This window comes from Schistocerca americana, chromosome 10 (genome assembly GCF_021461395.2).
Source record: "Schistocerca americana isolate TAMUIC-IGC-003095 chromosome 10, iqSchAmer2.1, whole genome shotgun sequence".
Classification (NCBI taxonomy): domain Eukaryota; kingdom Metazoa; phylum Arthropoda; class Insecta; order Orthoptera; family Acrididae; genus Schistocerca; species Schistocerca americana.
In genome coordinates this window covers 104,648,660-104,669,608 of record NC_060128.1, presented here as the reverse complement: position 1 = coordinate 104,669,608, position 20,949 = coordinate 104,648,660, and the positions used below count along the sequence as shown (strand labels likewise).

Below are 20,949 nucleotides of genomic sequence, written 5' to 3'. Positions count from 1 at the left end.
CATAGTAGATACCAGCCACTGCATCTCGAACACTAATGTGCTGGAATTTCGACATGCATAAACCAGATATTTCTACTAATTTGCAGGGACGCATCTTCTATTAGGTCTTGCAGGGTGTTTGAACCGTGAATTTACTTTCAGAATCTTTTCTTAAAGAATTTACTTTATTTACTAGCGATTTATCAAGAACATTAACACATTTAATCACACTATGTGAGCGTGGAAGTAGTTGCCAGGGAGTAACTGATGAAAATGAAATTACCTTTAACAAATGGGAATTTTATTGATAAAATCGTTTTCAAAAACAGATTTAAAATTTATAAGCAGAAAAGCACCCTCGAAATATCACGTTACAATTTTATTTAGAGGCCGAAAGAAAAATATTGACAGTACGAGCCTTCGGCCTGAGAAGCTTGCCTCTCCCTTTCAACACGGCCGTAGTCACGACTGCTCACAACAACCTCTGAAAGACTACACTGGTGCAAATCCGCAACACACCAGTTTACTTTAAACTAAAAATTTTAACAACTCACACAAACACATTAACTATGCACCCCGTAAGAGGGATTGAAATGGTACAGACACTCACACTAAGAAATTATTTGCCACCGAAAGTGCAATTTGTTTTTGAAAGGACTCTTACGGTGGAAGGGTGGCAATTTTATAAAAATGACTATTTAAATAAAACCCATGAAATGCAGACTTACATAAAATGTACAACATTCTCTACATTACACATATACCGCCTCGCAAGATGATAGGCAAGATAAAAACATATTTCAGGAATTCGGCCTTTACACCTTAATTCTGTAAATTCGTTAACACCGAATCCGTCAAACATGACAGAGGCAGCTATTAACCTATGGCAGATTGACAGGGGGATTACTGAACAACCCGAACCACAGATTGCTCTAACCCTCCCCAACTCCACAGTGGAAAAACGGACCACCCACATCACAAATAACCACCTTCCCGCGGGTGGGCAAACGGACAAGAATGGTGGGACGACCCCAAAACAAAGCGCCTGGTGACCTCACCAAGAAAACAAGTAGAATTTAGCAAGTAAATGAAACAACAAATCTCCAATCACTTAACTTCTAATAAAATGCGATTTCTGGCGAAAACCTGGCGCAGCACCTCCAAATCGCTCTCCCGAACCGTCCGCTGCGAGCCGCTTCGACGGACGCAGGAAGGCGCGCCGATCTCCCGTCTCACGGCGTCGCAGCTCGCACCGGCCAGACCGATGTCGTGGGTTGACTCCTGCTGCTCTCGTGTCGACCGCCAAGCCACTACCCCTTTCTATACGGCACTGCCCACTGGACTCACGTGGCGACCTCACATGCGCCGACGCTCAAGGCGGACAAGTCATCTCGTGTCTCAGTGCGCGACCGACCAACCGACCGATCCAACCGCCAATAACCGTTGCCCGAGCAACTCGAGAAGACTGGCGGCCTAACGCACAGACTCAGATGCAGGAACTCAGCCCCGACCGGGCGACCACTACCTGAGTTATGTTACTAGCGGAGTGGAAAGACACTCATTTTCTGGCTTAAAGTTTGATCCAAACGACAGACAGACACTAACTGCCGCACAAATGTGAACGAGAGACAGACCAGCAACTGGTGACGCGAGACTGACCTAGCCCCTTAAATGCACGTGAACAGGCAACCTTTCCCGTTTCCCACCAGAGGGAGATACCAAAGCTGCGATTACCACAGCGGCGCCACCGCCAGAAACGGAGGGCGACTGCTTCACACAACGCGCTGCGGCGCAATATTTTTACCACGGCTCAGTGTTCTAAATAAAGTCCCCATGAACATCACCTGTAAGATGTTCTGGGAGAACTTATGGCACTAGCATACAGTCACTTACGACTCCAGCCCGCGAATTAATCATAAACTGATGCTGTTTTCTTTGTACTGTAGCATGAGGATTTCGATCGGCCCACATGTGTTGGTTGTGGAAATTTATTATTCCATTTCCTCCAAACGTAGTCTCGTATGTGAACAAAACTGAGGAGACTAACAACGGAGTGGCAGAATGAGATTTTCACTCTGCAGCGGAGTGTGCGCTGATATGAAACTTCCTGGCACATTAAAACTGTGTGCCTGACCGAGACTCGAACTCGGGACCTTTGCCTTTCGCGGGCAAGTGCTCTGCCAACTGAGCTACCCGTGCACGACTCACGCCCCGTCCTCACAGCTTTAATTCCGCCGGTACCTCGTCTCCTACCTTCCAAACTTTACAGAAGCTCTCCTGCGAACCTCGCAGAACTAGCACTCCTGAAAGAAAGGATGTCGCGGAGACATGGCTTAGCCACAGCCTGGGGGATGTTTCCAGTATGAGATTTTTCACTCTGCAGGAGAGCTTCTGTAAAGTTTGGAAGGTAGGAGACGAGGTACTGGCGGAATTAAAGCTGTGAGGACGAGGCGTGAGTCGTGCACGGGTAGCTCAGTTGGTAGAGCACTTTCCCGCGAAAGGCAAAGGTCCCGAGTTCGAGTCTCTGTCCGGCACACAGTTTTAATCTGCCAGAAAGTTTCAACGGAGTGGCAGTTTGTGCAACAAATCATCCTGTGCAACAAATCACCCTGTGGTGGGTGATCGGCAGATGTAAGACACTGCGCCACAATCTGAAGATGGTAGGGATACACGAGTTGCTCGTGAAGCGTCCTTGGTGCTGAACTTGAAGGTCTGCCATGTGCGAGGATCACCTGTCTTGCACCTGTCGCTCGTGCTCTACCTGGGCAGGCACACGAACAATGCGCGGTCTTTCGCGGTCAGCAGTCTGTGGGGTCACGGATCATGCCTCAACGTTACGAGGTTTGTTAAAAAAAAACACGGAACTGTATATAAAAATTTTTTCTACACTTATCTTCTACTCATGCTCTCCTTCGAAGTACTCTCCTCCACAACTGATACACCGCTCCCAACGCCGTTTGCACTTCTGCCTCTTGCTGGCTCGCGCGAAGCACCTTTTGCGAATTTTTTTTTATCTAGTCTATCGTTGCAAATCTTCGTCCATTAAACGTGGTTTTCGGCTTTGGAAATAAAACAAAAAATGCTCCAGTGCCAGGTGAGCAAGGCAGCACAGTGATTTCGGTTTTTGTGCAATAGTCTCGTGTCAACAAGGATGAATGTGCAGATGCGTTATTCTGAAACAGTGGTTTATTAAGTTTATTAAGTGAGAAACTGAGGGAAAGTAATGTCAGCATCTTATGGAAGAGCAGACTCTTGGTATAAAATATAAATAAATGACTTCACTTATGTTGTTTCAAAACCCATAGCATATCTCGTTTCACCAGCTTTCGATGGCCATTAAAAATTACATTCTTCCATCAGAAAAGTCTGTAGTTCAATAAATAGCACGCCAGATAATGAAGTTTCGCTTAATAACTGTACAGCAAAATACTCTCCTCTTTGTGTGCTAGCACTCCGTCTTCAGGCCGCAAGTGGCCTATAGGGGCCATCCGACCGCCGTGTCATCCTCATGAGGATTCGGAGAGGAGGGGCGTGTGGTCACCACACCACACTCCCGGCCGCCATGATGGTTTTGTATGACCGGAGCCGCTACTATTCGGTCGGGTAGCTCCTCAGTTGGCACCATGAGGCTGAGTGCACCCCGAAAAATGGCAACAGCGTATGGCGGCCCAGATGGTCACCAAGTGCTGGCCACGCCCGAGAGCGCTCAACTTCGGTGATGTGACGGGAACCGGTGTATCCACTGTGGCAAGGCCGTTGCCTCTTTGTGTGTTATCATTTGCCAAAATCTCATTTCGATATATCAAACCATCATGAAATATAAGGAATGTTGAGGATGTTTCACTCTGGCTTTATAGCTGGCGCAGAGCGATCGCAAATGAGTGCACTACGGCAGATCAATTTTGTCGAGGTGGGTGACAGATAGAGACCTCCAACCACGTCTAAAGAAAAATTCAATATGTTAACTACATTTCATACGCAGCAACATATTATGTAACACGCACCAGACGCAAACTATTTCGAAAATTTCGCACAGTGTTTAACTTCCACGTAAATACCCAATAACTACGAGCAGTAACGAAATGATGAGCATGTCACGATGAACCTGACATATAAAGCTACAAGTAAAGTGAAGATAACTTTTTTTCGTATAGTTTCTGTAAATTCGTTTCTGAAAGACGGCAGTGCATGCGCCTCGATTCTGTTGTCGCCAGCCTGCCGAAAGATGGAAAACGCTTGTCGGCCTCCACTTCTGAACAAACGAAAAGAATTCATCCGACATCTTCAACTTTTATAGTCCTGTCTTCCTCAGTTGCGTGTAATATTACGGTATATTAATAACTTTTACTTATGGACCGTCTGACACCAACTGAATAAAACACAATTTTAGTGCCATACGCGTTTCGCCTTTATTTTCTGCAAGGCCTGGAATATGTACATATGTTAGCTATTTTATTTACATTTTTGTCATTGTGCCTATAGCTTATTAACAGTTCTGGTGGTTGGTATTTCCTATTAAGTAGTAATGTTTTGAACTGTACTTACAGGTTGCGTGGACAATTTCCTACATATTACGCTCCTGTTGCATTTTTGGTGTTGTTGTTCTACTTATGAACGCCATTTTGCGGTTTTTTTCCCCATTCCACAACACTATGCACTGAACGCTTGTTTTAAAGCAATGTTTTGGTTTCTGTTGCCGACTGTCAAATGTTTTTGCCAAAGATCGAATGTTATTGCCAAACTTATGAGTGTAACTATTGAAGTATCTGTGGTCTGTTTGTGTATGCATTTGTGTGTGTGTGTGTGTGTGTGTGTGTGTGTGTGTGTGTGTGTGTGTGTGTGTCTCCAGATGATGTGGAGAAGAGAGCCAAGTGAAAAAATAGATGAACTCCATTCAGAAATAAACAAAGCTCATCAGAACATAAAATTCAAACTTGAAAAAGAAAAAGAAAATCAAATAAATTTTCTTGACATTACAATTAAAAAAGAAAATGGTAAACATACATTTAACATCTTTAGAAAACCAACAGCCACAGACACAATAATACATTCCACCTCCAACCACCCCCACAGCCAGAAACTTGCAGCACTAAGACACATGTTATATAGATTAAACAGAATCCCACTCAGCAAGAGAAACTATGAACAAGAAATGAGTACAATCATACAAATAGCTAGGAACAACGGGTATGACACACATGTGGTACACAAGCTCAATCAAAAAATAAAAACACAAATAAAAAACAAACACAACAGTTCCACAATACAAAAGAACTCACAAGCTGAAAACTTACAAACACACTCAACAAACACACACAATGACAACACCACACAGAAAAGAACCAGATGGTACACCATGACCTACACACATAAACTAACACACAGAGTTGCAAAGATCCTAAAGAGACAGGGCTTCAAAATAGCATATAAGCCTGGGCAAACCCTTCAATCGCACCTAAGCCAGCCAGCTACCAAGAGAGACAAATTCCAACAATCGGGAATATATAAACTTGAATGTCAAAGTTGTGATGCAGTATACATAGGCATGACATGCAGGAATTTTCAAACAAGATACAAAGAACATATCAGATGTTGGAAGTATGAAACAAACCATTCCACATTTGCAGAGCATTTAAAACACTACAACCATCATCCTATAAACATGGAACAAGAAATGAAAATAATGAGAATAAGCAACCACGACAAACATCTTATAAAAATGCAAGAAAACTCCCACATCCTGAAAGCCATAGCAGAAAACAAACATGTGATAAATGAACAAACACACATCAGCACAGGCTCCCTACTACACTTAGTAAAGGAAATGATAACATTAAACAAAAAATAATTAAAAAAAAGGAAAACTCTTCCCCACATCATCTGGAGACACACACACACACACACACACACACACACAAATGCATACACAAACAGACCACAGATACTTCAATAGTTACACTCATAAGTTTGGCAATAACATTCGATCTTTGGCAAAAACATTTGACAGTCGGCAACAGAAACCAAAACATTGCTTTAAAACAATCGTTCAGTGCATAGTGTTGTGGAATGGGGAAAAAAACCACAAAATGGCGTTCATAAGAAGAACAACGACACCAAAAATGCAACAGGAGCGTAATATGTAGGAAATTGTCCACGCAACCTGTACGTACAGTTCAAAACATTACTACTTAATAGGAAATACCAACCACCAGACCGAGCGAGGTGGCGCAGTGGTCAGCGCACTGGACTCGCATTCGGGAGGACGACGGTTCAATCCCGTCTCCGGCCATCCTGATTTAGGTTTTCCGTGATTTCCCTAAATCGTTTCAGGCAAATGCCGGGATGATTCCTTTGAAAGGGCACGGCCGATTTCCTTCCCAATCCTTCCCTAACACGAGCTTGCGCTCCGTCTCTAATGACCTCGTTGTCGACGGGACGTTAAACACTAACCACCACCACCAACCACCAGAACTGTTTATAACCTATAGGCACAATGACAAAAATGTAAATAAAATAGCTAACATACGTACATATTCCAGGCAACTGATGATGCCTTGCAGAAAATAAAGGCGAAACGCGTATGGCACTAAAATTGTGTTTTATTCAGTTGCTGTCAGACGGTCCATAAGTAAAAATTATCAATATACCGTAATTCATCCGACAGTTTGGACGAAAACTCGCCACTGCGCATCGGCCACCGTATCCTGTCTGGCCTACACATGGCTTGGCATTGATTAATAGAGTTGTTGCATGTCCTCCTGATGGGATGGGTATCTGCCGAATTCTGTCGAACTGGCGCGTTAGAAAGTCAAAATCCCGCGATGGTTTGAAAGATCCTATAGGACCAAAGTCCTGAGCTCACCGCTCCCTCAGCTTACACACTACTTAACTAACTCAAACTTACTTGCGCTAGGGACAACACAGGCACCCGTGCCTGAGGGAGAACTCGAACCTCTGACAGGAGAAGCCGCGTAGACCGTGACAAGGCGCCCTAGAGTTTCTACCGCTTGTCTTCGTGCTGTGCTTGCCGGGTCCCTCCCTAACTGAGAAGGTTTGGAGCATTAAGGGCAGAGCCCTCAAACTAACTCGGGTATCTGACAATCTAACGCACGAATTGGACAGAATCTGACAGCAAATACCTCGGAAGGACATTCAACAACTCTGTCGATCAATTTTAAGCAGAATAACTACTTGCATAAGCGTAGAGGTTGACCAGCGCGTTATTTACTTGCTCAACTTGTGGCCTTTCTCTTGAATGAATCATCCAATTTTTCTGAAATTGTAACTGAAGTGTTGGCAGAAGAGCCAACACTGTGTTGCTAGAGGAGGCCAAAATGCACGCGTTTAATTACACGCTGACTGGCGTGAGGTCTGGAACAGTTAAGGGAATTAATAGTAGCAAATAAAGTACGTAGTTGAAACTTCCTGGCAGATTAAAACTGTGTGCCCGACCGAGACTCGAACTCGGGACCTTTGCCTTTCGCGGGCAAGTGCTCTACCAACTGAGCTACCGAAGCACGACTCACGTCCGGTACTCACAGCTTCACTTCTGCCAGTACCTCGTCTCTGCCAGGAAGTTTCATATCAGCGCACACTCCGCTGCAGAGTGAAAATCTCATTCTGGAAGTACGTAGTTGATATAATACTTAACTTTAATCCACAATTGGTGAACATCTCTCGTTACTGTACATGCTTCATTAGATACATAGCAAAGAATAATGGCGCCTTGCTAGGTCGTAGCAAATGACGTAGCTGAAGGCTATGCTAACTATCGTCTCGGCAAATGAGAGCGTAATTGTCAGTGAACCATTGCTATTAACGTCGGCTGTACAACTGGGCGAGTGCTAGTAAGTCTCTCTAGACCTGTCGTGTGGTGGCGCTCGGTCTGCAATCACTGACAGTGGCGACACGCGGGTCCGACGTATACTAACGGACCGCGGCCGATTTAAAGGCTACCACCTAGCAAGTGTGGTGTCTGGCGGTGACACCACAGTAACCATTTGTTTGTCTATGCATGTGCGTGGCATGTACCGATTTCTGTCCCATTCGGATAATTGCTTCGTGGTATGTCTTTTTTTTTGTCAGAGTGTGTATCATCAAGATGTGGGATCCGTACCAGATAGGGTTGATAGAAGATATAGAGAAGATCCAACGGAGAGCAGCGCGCTTCGTTACAGGATCATTTAGTAATCGCGAAAGCGTTACGGAGATGATAGATAAACTCCAGTGGAAGACTCTGCAGGAGAGACGCTCAGTAGCTCGGTACGGGCTTTTGTCAAAGTTTCGAGAACATACCTTCACCGAAGAGTCAAGCAGTATATTGCTCCCTCCTACGTATATCTCGCGAAGAGACCATGAGGATAAAATGAGAGATTAGAGCCCACACAGAGGCATACCGACTATCCTTCTTTCCACGAACAATATGAGACTGGAATAGAAGGGAGAAGCGATAGAGGTACTCAAGGTACCCTCCGCCACACACCGTCAGGTGGCTTGCGGAGTATGGATGTAGATGTAGATGTAGATGTAGATGATAACGTGAAAACTGCGAAATACGGCTCAAATCGTGAACACCACATGCCCCTCAGCGCCTCCGAGTACTCCAAGCTGTCCCGGGTACCCCGATATAGTTTTTTCTTGTTTGAGAGCTACTGCGAGCAACTCTCGAGAGATGGAGGCTACCGTCTACATGAGAGGCCCCAACTCGCTGAAAGCGGACTACCTGAGGTCTTACCCCGCTCTCGTACACCGCCAGCGCTGTTTACACGACATGTCGTGCTTACACGGCATGACTCACTCGCACGAGCTCTCCGAGAGTGGGAAACAGTCACGTGCATATCTAGCTTAAGAATGAATAACTTTGAAGCTGACATTTTAACGAACGACCATCCAGATCTAACAATACCACCACTTGCAAAGTAGGTTAGAAATCAGATTAATAATGTTGCTCACGCAACATATGTTCGCTTTATTGGGCAACAACAAAGCTATTGACTGTGGCTGGTATCGTCAGAATGGAAATAATGAAGTCACTGTAAAAAAGTCAATAATTTTGGCACTTATCTTGAGTGGATTCCCACGTAGATTCCGTCGAAGTTGTTATGGCTCCTTGTTGATTCTAGAGTGACTCAACTTTGACTGCTAGAAGGTCCAGATCTGTATTTTAGCAATATTTGAAGACCTAACAAACGCGTTTTTCAGGAAATTCTTAACGATCAAACAATTCCAGATCAGATCAAAGGTATGGTAGAAATAATTTTTTTGATTTGGTGTTCACGATCACATTTTTATTAAACTTCTTGTAAATTCACATATACTTCTTCTTAATTGTCACATCATCAACAAAACAGTTTTGTATCAATCTTCATATATTTAATATCCGCTTTAACCAAACACAAGACTTGACTGTTCTTTTACAAAGCGAAATAACAACTTAACTTCTGCAAAGCGAAACAAATGCTGCCCTGTGCGCATTCGCGGCAAAACGGTTACAAGTAAGTCAAAGATTATGACAGTCTCACAGAAATGAATACGCACAAGAACCATATCACTGTAATATATCGATACATCGGAGTACCTGTTGTTGTTGTGGTCTTCAGTCCTGAGACTGGTTTGATGCAGCTCTCCATGCTACTCTATCCTGTGCAAGCTTCTTCATCTCCCAGTACCTACTACAACCTACATCCTTCTGAATCTGTTTAGTGCATTCATCTCTTGGTCTCCCTCTGCGATTTTTACCATCCACGCTGCCCTCCAATACTAAATTGGTGACCCCTTGATGCCTCAGAACATGTCCTACCAACCGATCCTTTCTTCTAGTCAAGTTGTGCCACAAACTTCTCCCCAATCCTATGCAATACCTCCTCATTAGTTATATGATCTACCCATCTAATCTTCAGCATTCTTCTGTAGCACGACATTTCGGTAGCTTCTATTGTCTTCTTGTCCACACTAGTTATCGTCCATGTTTCACTTCCATACATGGCTACGCTCCATACAAATACTTTCAGAAACGACTTCCTGACACTTAAATCTATACTCGATGTTTTCTCTCCTGATAACGACGTCCTCCTGAGTTGTCACCGCCCGGAGATCCGAATGGGGGAATATTTTATCTCCGGAATATTTTACCCAAGAGGACGCCATCATCATTTAACCATACAGTAAAGCTGCATACCCTCGGGAAAAATTACGTCTTAAGTTTCCCCTTGCTTTAGGCCATTCGCAGTACCAGCACAGCAAGTTTTGGTTAGTGTTACAAGGCCAGATCAGTCAATCATCCAGACTGTTGCCCCTGCAACTACTCAAAACGCTGCTGCCCCTCTGCAGGAACCACACGTTTGTCTGGCCTCTCAACAGATACCCCTCCGTTGTGCTTGCACCTACGGTACGGCCATCTGTATCGCTGAGGCACGCAAGCCTCCCCACCAACGGCAAGGTCCATGGTTCATGGTGGGGGGGGGGGGGGGGGGGACCTATACATTAATAAAACCAAATGTGAATAATGAAACTTCGTGGCAGATTAAAACTGTCTGCCGGACAAAGACTCGAACTCGGGAAGTTTGCAAGGTAGGAGACGAGCTTCTGGCAGAAGTAAAGGTGTGAGGACGGGGCGTGAGTCCTGGTTGGGTAGCTCAGTTGGTAGAGCACTTGGCCGCAGAAGGCAAAGGTCCCGAGTTCGAGTCTCGGTCCGGGACACAGTTTTAATCTGCCAGGAAGTTTCATATCAGCGCTCACTCCGTTGCAGGGTGAAAATCTCATTCTGGAAACATCCCCCAGGCTGTGGCTAAGTCATGTCTCCGCAATATCATTTCTTTCAGGAGTGCTGTTTCTGCATGGTTCGCAGGAGAGCTTCTGTTAAGCTTGGAAGGTAGGAGACGAGGTACTGGCAGAAGTAAAGCTGTGAGGACGGGGCGTGAGTCGTGCTTGGGTAGCTCAGTTGGTAGAGCACTTGCCCGCGAAAGGCAAAGGTCCTGAGTTCGAGTATCGGTCCGGGACACAGTTTTAATCTGCCAGGAAGTTTCATATCAGCGCACACTCCGCTGCAGAGTGAAAATCTCATTCTGGAAACATCCCCTAGGCTGTGGCTAATTCATGTCTCCGCAATATCCTTTCTTTCAGGAGTGCTAGTTCTGCAAGGTTCGCAGGAGAGCTTCTGTTAAGTTTGGAAGGTAGGAGACGAGGTACTGGCAGAAGTAAAGCTGTGAGTACCGGGCGTGAGTCGTGCTTCGGTAGCTCAGTTGATAGGGCACTTACCCGCGAAAGGCAAAGGTCCCGAGTTCGAGTCTCGGTCCGGCACACAGCTTTAATCTGCTAGGAAGTTTCATATCAGCGCACACTCCGCTGCAGAGTGAAAATCTCATTCTGGAAACATCCCCTAGGCTGTGGCTAATCCGTGTCTCCGCAATATCCTTTCTTTCAGGAGTGCTAGCTCTGCAAGGTTCGCAGGAGAGCTTCTGTTAAGTTTGGAAGGTAGGAGACGAGGTACTGGCAGAAGTAAAGCTGTGAGTACCGGGCGTGAGTCGTGCTTCGGTAGCTCAGTTGATAGGGCACTTACCCACGAAAGGCAAAGGTCCCGAGTTCGAGTCTCGGTCCGGCACACAGTTTTAATCTGCCAGGAAGTTTCATATCAGCGCACACTCCGCTGCAGAGTGAAAATCTCATTCTGGAATAATGTCACAAAAATATCTTACATCGCAATAAGGTAATACGATATTACTGGTATCGAGAACTGGGGCTGGAGTGCCGTAATGGTCACGTAAATAAAGAACCATTACACAGGCACACTATTACATGTTTGCGTCCCCTGGCACTCGTCAAAAACAGGAATGCCCTGTGTCTTTTCCAGCCGGTTGGATCGCTAGATCGACGATAAACAGCCGTTACAAGGAGAGCAACTTCGTTCGCCTAATGTGCTCGGAATCGTACAGGTATCTGATCGCGCCCATTACTTGTAGCTCTTAGCTGCTCTTCTGATCATGGCTGCAGGAGTTGCGTCTATCCCTAATGGACTGCCGCTAAACGCCTATAAATAAGACGACCGGCGCCTCGAATTATGCTGATGAGCTTAACGAGGTGCCGATAAGCGGCAAATAATCCAGCGAAGTGGCTGTGGCAGCTCATTAGAAGGGATGGAGGTGGGCGGAGGAAGGGCGCGCCCTGTTTGCCTAATCGCTGAGAGTACCGCCCGCGACGTTACAGGCCTATTGTCTGACACACGGCGGTACAGCTGGAGTTTTCTTTTTTTTTTATTTTATTGAATTTCGATTCCCCCCCGAAGTGGGCGGGCTGGCAGCAGCTCATTACGCTGCTCTGCAGCCTACAGACTTTTTAATACGTAGTAAGAAGACAAGAAACAATAAAAGCAGGCGATAAAACGGTGACTTAAATCGTAAAAGGCGGAAAATGGTGGAAAGTTAAAACATAGGCAAAGGGTTGGCAAAGCTAATAAAATACACAGGAAGCAGACAGGTAACTTAGTTCTTGTTGTTGTGGTGTTCAGTCCTGAGACTGGTTTGATGCAGCTCTCCATGCTACTCTATCCTGTGCAAGCTTCTTCATCTCTCAGCACCTACTGTAACCTACATCCTTCTGAATCAGATCAGTGTATTCATCTCTTCGTCTCCCTCTACGATTTTTATCCCCCATGCTGCCCTCCAATACTAAATTGGTGATCCCTTGATGCCTCAGAATATGTCCTACCAACCTTTCACTTCTAGTCAAGTTGTGCCACAAATTTCTCTTCTCCCCAATTCTGTTCAATACCTCCTCATTAGTTATATAATCTACCCATCTAATCTTCAGCATTCTTCTGTAGCACCACGTTTCGGAAGCTTCTATTCTCTTCTTGTCTAAACTATTTATCGTCCACGTTTCACTTCCATACATGGCTACACTCCATACAAATACTTTCAGAAACGACTTCCTGACACTTAAATCTATACTCGACGTTAACAAATTTCTCTTCTTAAGAAACGCTTTCCTTGCCATTGCCAGTCTTCATTTTATATCCTCTCTACTTCGACCATCATCAGTTAGTTTGCTCCCCAAATAGCAAAACTCCTTTACTACTATAAGTGTCTCATTTCCTAATCTAATTCCCTCAGCATCACCCAACTTAATTCGACTACATTCCATTACCCTCGTTTTGCTTTTGTTGATGTTCATCTTATACCCCCCCTTCAAGACACTGTCCATTCTGTTCAACTGCTCTTCCAAGTCCTTTGCTGTCTCTGACAGAATTACAATCTCATCGGCGAACCTCAAAGTTTTTATTTCTTCTCCATGGATTTTAATACCTACTCCGAACTTTCCTTTTGTTTCCTTTATTGCTTGCTTAATATACAGCGATAGGCTACAACCCTGTCTCACTCCTTTCCCAACCACTGCTTCCCTTTCATACCCCTCGACTCTTATAACTGCCATCTGGTTTCTGTACAAATTCTAAATAGCCTTTCGCTCTCTGTATTTTACCCCTGCCACCTTCAGAATTTGAAAGAGAGTATTCCAGTCAACATTGTTAAAAGCTTTCTCTAAGTTTACAAATGCTAGAAATATAGGTTTGCCTTTCCTTAATCTTTCTTCAGACAGACAATTAAAAAAAAACATGGCGACAGTCTGGTTTCTGTTCGCAAGAGATATAAAAAGCACACCCAGTGACAGTATAATGTCCGTTCGCAACACTTTGGAAAAGACGCATAACACTGTACACTCACTGTAAACACTGCAGTAAAATGTCGGCACAAAGATAACACACCATAGCCAAGGGCAGATGGGGGGGGGGGGGGGAGGGGGGGGGACCTGGACAGATGTGGGGGAGGGGAAACAAGGAGGGAGGAGAGGAAAAACGAAAGGGGGGCAACCAAAGGAGGGAGAGGACTCATAGGGGGGGGGGGGGGTGGCAGGGCAGACGCGAGGGAAATGGGAAATGGCAGAGAAGGGAAATGCAAAAGGACTCAGGGGAGAGAAGGGGGCAGAGAGAGAGAGGGTAGGCGGAGAAGAAAGTGGATGGAAGGGGGGGAGAGAGGGCCCAGGAAGAGGATGGATGGGGGTGAGGATCAGAGTTGATAGGAAGGATAAATGGAGGGAGAGAGGGCATCATCCGGGAGGGGGAGTTGATGGAAGCCACCTTGGGAAAGGAGATGAAGGGTGTGGAGATGGTGGGTAGAAGGGACACAACGGTGAACAGCTGGAGCGGTGCCTCTCGCTTATCTGGCTGCTGACTGATTAACCAGCTACGAGTAGGGTTAAGACAGGTTTATGAAATGTCCTGGAACTTGTGAACATCGATGTGCTTTACAATATCTTCACACTATAATCCACGAATATCAACATTTCTCGTACTCTTCCCACACTGATTATAAATATGGATTCTCAGAGTATACTCTACTGTCACAAACATGTAAAAATGGTTCAAATGGCTCTGCTCTGAGCACTATGGGACTCAACTTCTGAGGTCATTAGTCCCCTAGAACTTAGAACTACTTAAACCTAACTAACCTAAGGACATCACACACATCCATGCCCGAGGCAGGATTCGAACCTGCGACCGTAGCGGTCTCGCGGTTCCAGACTGTAGTGCCTAGAATTGCATGGCCACTTCGGCCGGCCACAAACATGTAACAGCTAAGAATGGAATATATACATGTTAACACCTGGCTGGCTAAGTGTTACTTGAGATGCTACACCTGTTCTGTCGAAACCAAGTATGTGCTGAAGTACCTGAATGAATGTTCAGATGCAATTATCTGGCAGCTTCCTTTTCTTCTTACACCTGACTTAACTGATCCATGCGACACTATGACACTACCACACACACTTGCAACCAATGCATACAATGAAATATGAACACTGATGAGCCAGATCATTGTGACCACCTACCTGATACCTGGTATGCCCACCTTTGCCACGGGTAACAGCGGCGACGCGTTGTGGCATGGAAGCAGTGAGGCCTTGGTAGGTGGCTGTAGGGAGTTGGCACCACACCTGCACAAAAACAGGTCACCAAATCCCCATAAATGGCAGGGAGGGGGCGATAAGCTCGGACGCCACATTCAGTCACATACCAGATGGGTTCGATCAGGTTCAGATCTGTCTAGTTGGGGGACCAGCACATCATCTGGTATTCACCACTGCGTTCCTCGAACCACTCCATCACATTCCTGGCCTTTTGAAATGGTGTGTTGTTTTGTTGAAAAATGCCACTGCTGTCGGGAAACATGACTGTCATGAAATGGCGTGGGTCGTCCTCAACCAGTGTATGATAATCCTTGGCAGTCATCATGCCTTGCATGGGCTTCACTGTACCGGTGGGTGCCCACGTGAATATTCACCAGAGCATAATGGGGCTGCAGCCAGCTTGTCTCCGTCCCACAGTACAGCATGGAGGAGCTGTTCCCCTGGAAGATGACGTATTCACATCCTCCCACCAGCACGATGAAGAAGGTATCGGGGTTCATCAGACCGTGCAATGCTCTGCCACTGCGCCCATGGCCAGTGCCGATGGTCAAGTGCCGATTTCAGTCGTAGCTGCTGATGTTGTGGTGTTCATGTTGACTTATGCATGGGTCATCAGCCGAGGAGATTCATCGTTAGGAGTGCACTGTATCTTCAGACACAGTTGTACTCTGCCCAGCATTAAGGTCTGGTGTTAGTTCCGCCACAGTTCATCGCCTGTCCTGTTTTACCAGCCTGCCCAGCCTACGACGTCCAACATCTGTAGTGAGGGGTGGTCACCCAACCCCACGACCTCCGGACGTAGTTTCACCTCGGTTTCGCTACATGTTGAAACACTCACCACAAGATTCCTTGAAGGCTGGACAAGTCATGCAGTTTCCGAAATGCTGGTGTACATCGTCCTCAACCAGTGTATGATAACCCTTGGCAGTCATCATGCCTTGCATGGGCTTCACTGTACCGATGGGTGTCCACTTGAATATTCACCAGTGCATAATGGGGCTGCAGCCTCTGGGCCATCGCAGTCTGCCCTCAGTCGGCCGGCCGCTGTGTCCGAGCGGTTCTAGGCGCTTCAGTCCGAAACCGCGCTGCTGCTACAGTCGCAGGTTCGAATCCTGCCTCGGGCGTGAATGTGCGTAATGTCCTTATGTTAGTTAGGTTTAAGTAGTTCTAAGTCTAGGGGACTGATGACCTCGCATGTTAAGTCCCGTAGTGCTTGGAGCCATTTGAACCATTTTTTTCTGCCCTCAGTCAAACTCAGATAAATCGCTGGCCTTCCCCATTCTACACAGGGACAGCACACTCACTGATACTACATGCCCGATGCAAGTGTCCTCGCCAGGTGACTCTGCTATCGCCTGGACGGGTTTATAACGATAGTACGTCGGTGGTAATAATGTTCTGGCCGATCAAACACAAGGTAGAGACAAGGTCAGAAGAAACCTGAATCCTCGTGGATCATACAAAAAAGAGGTGTGATTGAAACCTTGGTGGACAGGGCGTACAAAATTTGAAAAACCGACTTGTTTAAAAGACGGGCTGTAACATCTACAGTGGACATTCAAGAAGAGTGGTTGTTCTAAACAGACATAGAGCACTTCACTCTAGTGTTGGAATCAAGATCGAGCGGAAATGATGGCCCCCCAAACGGAAAGTTTTCCTTCCATTAGTACGATTACAGATCTCAGCATTGAGAAAGTGTTGAGCAAGTGTGGTGTAGAAAGTACCCTCAGACACACGAGTAAGATAGATGAATGTTTAAGATCGGCAAAATATATACGTCATCCTTTGGCTACACACTGGGTGTATATAAAATTCCTTGCAGTTGTGGTCTGGTTTATATAAGCACCACAAAAAGAAATGGTAACATGCGTCCGGTTGAGCACAAGAGGAATTGCCGCCTGGGACATACGGATAAATCGGTCGTAGCGGGACATCTTTACCAAGAGGGTGATCATGAAATAAAATTAACGGTGTGAGTGTCATATCGAAAACATAGCCCGTGTGTACAGAGTGCTCATTGAGATTCATATACGCCGCAATAATTTTAACATAATAGATGAAGTTGCTATATTAGATAAAATTTGGATGTAAACATTGCAACGTAACAATGACGATCGATTACTTTCAGTCGAGAATGTTGGCACTACCCGAGATACACCCACATGTTCGGCGCTCGGTGGAGTTGTAATCGAAGTTCGCCATTTTACCTCTGAAGGTGTCTCCCCTGGTACGAGAGGAAACATTAGGAGAAAGTTTTATACACTGACCACATTCTTTTAGCCCAGAAGCTGTAAGTGATGTCAGTACCAGACGCGAAAGCTTACACTGTGTAAGAAAACCACCAACGTTCTTACGATTTCTAATTTTTTGAAATCCTGCTCAGAAATCAGGTTGTGATCTGGGGTCATACAACTATTTTGGTCTTACCAATACTCAGTGCTAAAGAGTGAAAACTGAGGCTGAAAATCTCTACTATTGGTGTTTGTCCATTTTCAAGGTTCAAAATGGTTCAAATGGCTCTGAGCACTATGGGACTTAACATCTGTGGTCATCAGTCCCCTAGAACTTAGAACTACTTAAACCTAACTAACCTAAGGACATCACACACATCCATGCCCGAGGCAGGATTCGAACCTGCGACCGCAGTAGTCGCGCGGTTCCAGACTGAGCGCCTGAACCGCTAGACCACCGCGGCCGGCCATTTTCAAGGGCTACATTCAGATAAAGGTATATATTGCAGAAACAGGCAGCAGATCGGCTACTCTCTTTATACTGTACACTAAGAATGAACTATTGTTAAGTTTTTAATTTGTTTCTGTTAGCATAATATCCTTCCTCCTTCATTATTTCATAGAAATGGCAGAATTCTTTAATCTTTTAAAGCAGATGAAACATTGTACTTCACTGCTACGTCGCTTCGTAAAAATATTTCCAGACTAGGGTTGGTGCCATTCTGCAAGACATTAGATGTCCAGAGACAGCGAGAAACTGCCGTGTAGACCACGTGGAGGGGGGGGGGAGGAGGGGGGAGGTAAGTCTTGCAGACTGCACCTACATGCGTAACCTTATACCATGGTTAATTATTGTCTTAGCAATGTTGTACCGATTCTTACACTGTGTGTTTGTTGCTCATTTCTATCGTCGTTGTTAATAAACCAGCACTGATCGCTTTTCCCATTTTCTGTAATATATTTTAAATCAGTGCAAATTTTACGAATAAAAATTGCTCCTTTGTTCAAAAATGTGGATTTAAAAACGAAAAAGTCTAGCACTGCCGCTATGGCCAAATGACATTTCGATTTTTTAACTCAGTTATTAGTAAAAAATAAAGAAATCACTTGTTATAGCTGAGACCATACAAATGCCAAAAAAATACCGGTATTCAGAACTAAAATACCGGTATCGGTTTAAACCTATGGGTTTTTCAAATCCCTAGGTATTACAATGTGCGGTGTACATCATCCATGGCCCAAGATCCAGACGCTCTTCCATGTCCAGCAGCTTGAGACGGGCCAGGTAGATTTGGTGGTGCCCACCATGCGGTGGAGCTGGTGTGCTATAGTCGGATTTACGAGCGATGGCGGTCGAGTTTAGGCTTGTTCTGCGCACGTACGTCACGCATTCTCCGACAGCCATTGAGTGTTCAGTATATTCTGAGCGCTCTTCTGTGAATGCTGTATCCAATGCGAGCATTACACGTGGTTGTGGCGAGTTGCTTAGTTAATTTCGATTCCATTTGTAGCGAGTTATCATCGCTGATTGTGATGGTATGTGTTTAATTCTGCATAAGCAAGCGAGAGACACAGTTTGTGGGATATACGCTTTATTCGAGTGGGAAGCACACACATGCGCGTACCCCATCTGCCGCTTGGAATCGTCAACAATGGAATCCCCACATGTGCCCTGACGTGCGCGAACCGCCATAGTTATTTGTTCGGACTATAGTAGGCCGCGCTGCCCCCTGTCTAACCCTTGCCGTCTTTCTTCCTGCCCGCAGATCGAGAGCCACAAGCTGGAGGTGAAGGCGGAGAGCAAGGTGGGCTCGCTGGCCAACGTGACGCACAAGCCGGGCGGCGGCGACGTCAGGATCTTCGACGACAAGGACTACCTGCGCCAGCGCTCGCTCAGTAGCAGGGCGTCCTCGGAGGGCAGAGCCTCGGGCGCACAGGTAAACAACAACAACAACAACATAACCCTCTACTACAGTGTCGGTACATTTGTGCGGAGTGACACTTTTGCAGCCAGTCATAACTACAGAGCCTAGGGCTTTCGCTGGGATAACTGGCCTTACGCAGCGGCGTTTAGTGACAGATTGATCTGTAGCTACACCCAAGATTTGTGGTGCATGTTCTTACAGACATGTCCGAAATGAAAAACGCCACCCAGAATCTGCAGGTAGGATACATCTTTCGTAAAGGTGGAGAGGGAGAAAGAAAAGGAAAGACAAGGAACTATTGATGCATGGGGCATTTATGTGGAACCAGTAGCGACGAATTAGCCAACGGCCTTGCCGGAGTGTTAACACCGGTTCCCATCAGATCACTGAAGTTAGGCGCTATCGGGCTGGGCTACCACTTGGATGGGTGACTGTCCGGTCTGCTGAGTGCTGCTGGCAAGTGGGGTGCACCCAGCCCTTGTGAGGCACACTGAGGAGCTACTTGACTGAGAAGTAGCGGCTCCGGTCACGAAAACTGACAACGGCCGGGAGAGCGGTGTGCTGACTACATGACCCTTCGTATCTGCATCCAGTGATGGCCATGGGGTGAGAGGATGACACGGCGGCCGGTCGGTAACGGTTGGGTCTTGCAAGGCCTGTTTGGACTGGGTTTAGTTTTTCTTTTGTAGTAGCGACGAATTGAAATGCATGTCATACTGGGATTTGAACCTGGGATCTCCACTTTGTATGCAGCTGCATTAACAACTGCACCATCTGGACACAGTATTTTTCAAGAATGTTCGGACTATCTCGGTATGCCCTCTATCTAAACCACATTCACACCTAGCACTACCTATGCCCAGTAGCCATCGGTGCTCTCCTTGCTCAGTTATTTTAGCTCCCCACAGGAGGTTGAACCTAACTGTGCATCCACACTGAAAGTGGTGGATTCATTGCCTACCGAAATGACAAGTACCAAAACAAAGGCACCATGCATACATTTAATTGATTATCAAAACTAGACATGATTGTCTCAATGTGAATTCCGCGATCGTTCATTAAATAAAATATGGCGTTTCAGTCTTCTATCGCTATTCTTTATTTTCAATTACCGGTTTCGGGCTAGCTGCCCATCTTTAGGTCATACACTCCTGGAAATGGAAAAAAGAACACATTGACACCGGTGTGTCAGACCCACCATACTTGCTCCGGACACTGCGAGAGGGCTGTACAAGCAATGATCACACGCACGGCACAGCGGACACACCAGGAACCGCGGTGTTGGCCGTCGAATGGCGCTAGCTGCGCAGCATTTGTGCACCGCCGCCGTCAGTGTCAGCCAGTTTGCCGTGGCATACGGAGCTCCATCGCAGTCTTTAACACTGGTAGCATGCCGCGACAGCGTGGACGTGAACCGTATGTGCAGTTGACGGACTTTGAGCGAGGGCGTATAGTGGGCATGCGGGAGGCTGGGTGGACGTACCGCCGAATTGCTCAACACGTGGGGCGTGAGGTCTCCACAGTACATCGATGTTGTCGCCAGTGGTCGGCGGAAGGTGCACGTGCCCGTCGACCTGGGACCGGACCGCAGCGACGCACGGATGCACGCCAAGACCGTAGGATCCTACGCAGTGCCGTAGGGGACCGCACCGCCACTTCCCAGCAAATTAGGGACACTGTTGCTCCTGGGGTATCGGCGAGGACCATTCGCAACCGTCTCCATGAAGCTGGGCTACGGTCCCGCACACCGTTAGGCCGTCTTCCGCTCACGCCCCAACATCGTGCAGCCCGCCTCCAGTGGTGTCGCGACAGGCGTGAATGGAGGGACGAATGGAGACGTGTCGTCTTCAGCGATG

At 46.3% G+C, this 20,949-nt stretch overlaps 1 protein-coding gene and 1 non-coding gene across 2 annotated transcripts in view; both read left to right on the top strand.

Moving 5' to 3' along the window:
* The window catches only part of LOC124552731 (proteoglycan 4-like), a 225,140-nt gene that overhangs the window by 181,923 nt on the left and 22,268 nt on the right, over positions 1 to 20,949 (top strand). Inside the window, exon 7 of the mRNA XM_047127072.1 lies at positions 18,935 to 19,105. Coding sequence (XP_046983028.1) covers positions 18,935 to 19,105 — 171 coding nt within the window. The remainder of the gene's footprint in view (positions 1 to 18,934; positions 19,106 to 20,949) is intronic.
* Trnaa-cgc lies at positions 6,196 to 6,268 on the top strand. The gene has a single exon. It is a non-coding gene; the product is annotated as a tRNA-Ala (tRNA).